This window comes from Natator depressus, chromosome 6 (assembly GCF_965152275.1).
Source record: "Natator depressus isolate rNatDep1 chromosome 6, rNatDep2.hap1, whole genome shotgun sequence".
NCBI classification, from domain to species: Eukaryota; Metazoa; Chordata; order Testudines; family Cheloniidae; genus Natator; species Natator depressus.
Genome location: NC_134239.1, coordinates 26790737 through 26796736, shown reverse-complemented (window position 1 = coordinate 26796736; position 6000 = coordinate 26790737). Strand labels below are relative to the sequence as shown.

General features: G+C 42.5%; 1 protein-coding gene across 1 annotated transcript in view; it reads left to right on the top strand.

Moving 5' to 3' along the window:
• Positions 1-214: 214 nt before the first annotated feature.
• TRPM5 (transient receptor potential cation channel subfamily M member 5) overlaps positions 215-6000 on the top strand; it is a 71338-nt gene continuing 65552 nt past the window's right edge. Inside the window, 1 exon segment of the mRNA XM_074956665.1 lies at positions 215-241. Coding sequence (XP_074812766.1) covers positions 215-241 — 27 coding nt within the window.

Below are 6000 nucleotides of genomic sequence, written 5' to 3'. Positions count from 1 at the left end.
CATTTGCTTGACTAGGCTCCTATTCATTCCCTGAGTACAGCGATTGGTTTCGGCAGGTGCTGTTGCTGTTTTCTTTTACTTTTATAGGTTTAATAGGAAGGGTGCATTGGCTATACAAGAAACGTCTCCTTTCACAATAGGAAAAGGAAGCAGCATTCAATGCCTTTTAACCTCACACACTGCATAGCAACTTCAATAGCGCAGGTGGCCAGTCATGCCCATTGCAAAGGATAGCCAGCAGGTAAGTTCATTTATAATATATAAATTATCACATGCACAATAAACCTTTTGCAGACTCTGCAGAAGTCATTCAGATTGTTAAATGAATTCATCTCTGGCCTTTAAAACTTTTCTTTTTCCGGAAAAGGAACGGGGTTCCCTCTTATTACCCCTCTTGGCAAGCCTTTGGAAGTGACATTGGTGCTCAAGTTGAGGAGGAAACCAATGGCATGCTCCATCGTTTTTTCTCCTTTCTTCACTGGGCAGTAGTGAGTAGAGAAGATATAGAATATCCACTACTGCCCTCCTCTCCGTTTGAGCACTGTGTGTGTGTGCAGTACTTCCTGGGAATATTTCTGGGACATGAGCTTTTACGGGTATAATGTTCTTTGTCTATGCACCAAATTCCCTTCCATACAATGCAGGGTTATATTCATCACTGTTTTGTTCAGCTGTTGAAACAAACCATGGGACATTTCTGCTTCAGTGTTGTTGTTTTATGAATTAAGGATTGTTTACTATGATTGTCTGAGCTGCTTTAGACCTCAACAGAAGTCTACTATTGCACTCCCCACTGCATATGTGAACTCTATATTAGATGTGGGTCAAAATCAAAATCCTGGATCTGAACATCTCAAAATTTATCTTTGTAATGGGACAAACCGAAACTCTGGATGGGGCTCACATCTTCTCCAGGGCCCAGATTCTGCTGTGATGCAGCTGCTTTGTGCTGGCAGTGTGGTACAACACAAATTCTAAAGCCAGTTTACCTGACCATGAGAAAATCCCCCTATTGCAGGGAGAATCCAAAAAATCCAAACAAAAATTTTCTAGACTATGCACTGTGGCTGTTTACTGTACTTTTAAATGCTCCTGACATCATGGAAATTAAGAAGTGATAGACTTGCATGGCAATTTTATATTTGGTAAGAGTCAGCATTTTAGGTGAGGTATATTTTATGTACACTGAAATCAAAAATAAATTTAGATGAAACATACAATGTACCAGCAATAATTAATATACCAGTAATAATAAAACTTTGTATTTCTACAGCTCTATTCGAACTTTGCATTTCCATTGCTAACATTCCAGGACCCAAAAATGCTTTGCAAAAATTAATAAGTGATAAGCTTCACAACACTTTTGTGATGGGTGAAGCATGACTCTTCACATTTTTCTAGATTTTGCACTACATAATTGCATCCGATGAAGTGAGCTGTAGCTCATGAAAGCTTATGCTCAAATAAATTTGTTAGTCTCTAAGGTGCCACAAGTACTCCTTTTCTTTTTGCGAATACAGACTAACACAACTGCTACTCTGAAACCTATAATCGATAAAAGTCACTTTTTCTTATCTGAATATTTTTCAAGAAAGGGGTCCAGGTCATCAGCTATGTAAATTGACATAGCTCTGCTGAAGTTAAGGGAGAAATAACATTTTACATCCTTTATTCCCACCATACTATCATAGTTACAGGGCAAGCAGTGCCTTATACCCCTTTACAGTCCCTTATGAGTACGTTTCTCAGGTGACAGGTTTTGCTACTTTCATCCCTCTTTGGGTGGGTCCCCATGGTTCTATCACTCTTAGACAGGATCCTGGAATGGCAACCGCCCAATTCCAGCCACATTAACATGACAGACCCAAATGAATCGGGCACCTGCAAGTAACTTCTCTCTGGGTGCATGTGATCAACAGCTGATCAAAGGGTCTCAGGACAGCTCCTTCTAAACAAAGGTATCGTCTATCCACGCAAAGGTACATGTCAAGCATAGAAAAGGGTTAAAAACCACAAAAGTCCCATGTCTGGGTCTTGCCTATACCTTAGTACTTCTCTCAAACCTTAAGCAAACTTATCTGCCTCAGACACATCCCGTACAGCCTCTGACTGCCCTGCTGTATTCTCTACCTCTTTGAGTCTTTCTTAGTGTCTCACCTTCCACAGCTGGTGGTAACTCCCCTCGTCCTTTCTCCCAGGGGGTGCTTTTAAGTGCTGAGAGTCCTTTTGATCACTAGACTCTGGCCTTGGCAAAATGGCTGCGTAACTTTTGGCTGGTGCCTGGAAAGAGCAGCTTCTCAATTAATAGTACAGCCATTGTTCCCCTAGCTCGCTTGAAGTTGTTTACCCAGGGAGGTCTCATCTCTGACCATTGTTCACTTCCAGCTTGCTTCCTAACAGCCCCTTTTAATTCACCTTCCTGCAGTCAGACAGAAAATGTCAAGCTCATAAACTGAGGTACACGTACTATTCATAGAAAACAACAACAGCTATTCCCCCTCATTCTCCACAAACAGATTGGCTGTCTGTTGTGAGGGTGAATATTTCTCTGCTTTCTGACTGCATAATCAAGCACATAAGAACAGCCATACTGGGTCAGACCAAAGGTCCATTCAGCCCAGTATCCTGTCTGCCGACAGTGGCCAATGCCAGGTGCCCCAAAGGGAGTGAACCTAACAGGTAATGATCAAGTGATCTCTTTCCTGCCATCCATCTCCACCCTCTGACAAACAGAGGCTAGGGACACCATTCCTTACCCATCCTGGCTAATAGCCATTAATGGACTTAGCCTCCATGAATTTATCCAGTTCTCTTTTAAACCCTGTTATAGTCCTAGCCTTCACAACCTCCTCAGGCAAGGAGTTCCACAGGTTGAAGAAGAACTTCCTTTTATTTGTTTTAAACCTGCTGCCCATTAATTTCATTTGGTGGCCCCTAGTTCTTATATTATGGGAACAAGTAAATAACTTTTCCGTATTCACTTTCTCCACACTACTCATGATTTTATATACCTCTATCATATCCCTGCTTAGTCTCCTCTTTTTCAAGCTGAAAAGTCCTAGTCTCTTTAATCTCTCCTCATATGGGACCTGATCCAAACCCCTAATCATTTTAGTTGCCCTTCTCTGAACCTTTTCTAATGCCATTGTATCTTTTTTGAGATGAGAAGACCACATCGTACGCCGTATTCAAGATGTGGGCGTACCATGGATTTAGATAAGGGCAATAAAATATTCCCCATCTTATTCTCTATCCCCTTTTTAATGATTCCTAACATCCTGTTCGCTTTTTTGACTGCTGCTGCACACTGCGTGGACGTCTTCAGAGAACTATCCATGATGACTCCAAGATCTTTCTCCTGATTAGTTGTAGCTAAATTAGCCCCCATCATATTGTATGTATAGCTGGGGTTATTTTTTCCAATGTGCATTATTTACATTTATCCACATTAAATTTCATTTGCCAATCTGTTGCCCAATCACTTAGTTTTGTGAGATCTTTTTGAAGTTCTTCACAGTCTGCTTTGCTCTTAACTGTCTTGAGCAGGTTAGTATCATCTGCAAACTTTGCCACCTCACTGTTTACCCCTTTCTCCAGATCACTTATGAATAAGCTGAATAGGATTGGTCCTAGGACTGACCCTTGGGGAACACCACTAGTTACCCCTCTCCATTCTGAAAATTTACCATTTATTCCTACCCTTTGTTCCCTGTCTTTTAACCAGTTCTCAGTCCATGAAAGGATCTTCCCTCTTATCCCATGACAACTTAATTTATGTAAGAGCCTTTGGTGAGGGACCATGTCAAAGGTTTCTGGAAATCTAAGTACACTATGTCCACTGGATCTCCCTTGTCCACATGTTTGTAGATCCCTTCAAAGAACTCTAATAGATTAGTAAGACATGATCTCCCTTTACAGAAACCATCTTGACTTTTGCACAACAATTTATGTTCTTCTAGGTGTCTGACAATTTTATTCTTTACTATTGTTTCAACTAATTTGCCCGGTACTGACTTTAGCCCATTTCGGTATAACTGAAGGTCCAACAGTGTCCCTACTCTTGCATCTCTCTGCCTGCACAAAGCAAAACCACCTCCACAGAGGAGATGGCTTAGTTGAAATATTTTGACTCCCTGAAAGCAAATGGCAGCAGGGTCAACTTAACGTTTCTTCCCTCTGTAAGGATAACGCAAGTATTGTAGCAGTTACTGACATCTTCAAAGGCAGAAAACAATTGATAGGTTTTGTTATGGAAAACAGCCACCCGAAAGAGTTCAGAGATCATACCAAGCTTTACTGGGCCAGATTCTCCTCAGCTGGTGTAAATGAGCATATCTCCATGGAATTCAATGGAGCTTTGGTGATTGGCACCAACTGAGGATGGGTGGGTGTACTCGGGATTAGACTAACAGCAGAGTTTCCATTTGTTCTACATGAAAGTTAAGATTCCACAGAACTACTTGTAGCAGCAGGGATTTGAAGCTGTATCCTTGACCAAAAAAAAATAAAATAAATCCTTCTCATCATTTTTCTACAATGTGCTATGTACTGCTTGCCTGCCTAACAGCTTGTCTGTACTGGGAATATTTGTACCACTATTGCACCAATGCAACTCCCCAGTATTGTTGCAATGCAATATGGGGCTTGCACTGATGCAGCACATCTACAGTGGGGATTGCAGCTGCTTAGCTACAATTGTACAAATATTCCCAATGCAAATATCTCCCACACTCCACCCAAGAAATGGATGCATTTCTTTCCTGAAGCTGGGTGTGTGGATTATATAATCAATTTTCTGCCAGGTTTCACGCATGGAAACTAGACCTGTGAATCCCCCTTAATATAAAGTGCTCCCCATAATTGGTCACCATGGCACAAGGTGCCCACCACGTCATCTCTGTGGGCAGACCAGGAGCCAGGTACCACAGCCCAGAAAGTGGGCAAGCTAGGCTATAGAGGGAACATAGCCAGACTACCCGGGAAACATGCTGCTTCAAGTGTACTATCTGGGCAGTCCCTACTGGCAGCCTCTACGGCAGCCCAGCCATACATTTAAGCACCCTCCCTCAGTGGAACCCCTGAATTGTAAGAATACAAAAAAATAAATCCCAAATCCCTGCCTACCTCTCAGCAGGGGGGAATCTTCTGTTGCACACAGCTGGTTTTCACCCACTGCAAATGGGGCTGATTCTAGCCCATAGTTTGTAAAACACTTCAGTGGGTTTTGGATCAGGCCTTAAGGGATGACAGATTCTAAATAGGTGTTTTCCTCCCTCACACACCAAAAATCCCACCCTCAATAAAACCCAGTTAAAGGTTGCTGGCATGAGAAACCCAGTGAGGCTAGCCCTTTAAAGCAAAGAAATGTCAAATTAGCAGAAGTTTGTGTAACGTTCCTTCACCCTTACACATCACCTTAACCAGTTCCTCTAAGTCATACTTCCACAGAACCTGCATTCTGACCATTGCGTTAGTTGGGATATGGATGCCTTGGTGAATTGGACAGTGTGTTGAGTGGACATGGGGACAGTATGAGGTCAACTATAAGGTTTTACATTACTTGCAGTATGGAGTTAGAGGAATTTGGTGAGTCCTTGCATGACTTCCTCTGCCAGAACTGGACCTCTAGTCTGCTTTGGGGAAGTCCTGATCTGATACACCAAAGAATGATCAGTAGACCAGCGCTGTAAAGTGTGGAGGAGAAACATGTTCCCCAATTCCAGGGGGCATTAATAATAGTGGTATTTCAGATGGATGTTGTGACTAGGGGTAAAAGATGACTCTCAGACCAGTTCTCTCCCTCTGTTCCCCAAATATTTAAGCATCCATCTGCACCCCTAAAACTGATCATTCACCTTTATGCTGGCTACAGTCAGACTCTTACTCACAGACCCCACTGTTACCCAATGTTCTTCCCTGGTTCACCTGGTTCTGTGCTCAGCCTCCTGGTGAGTCAAGGACGTTGAGAGGCAGTGCCAGAGAACAGCAGTAACTGAGTGT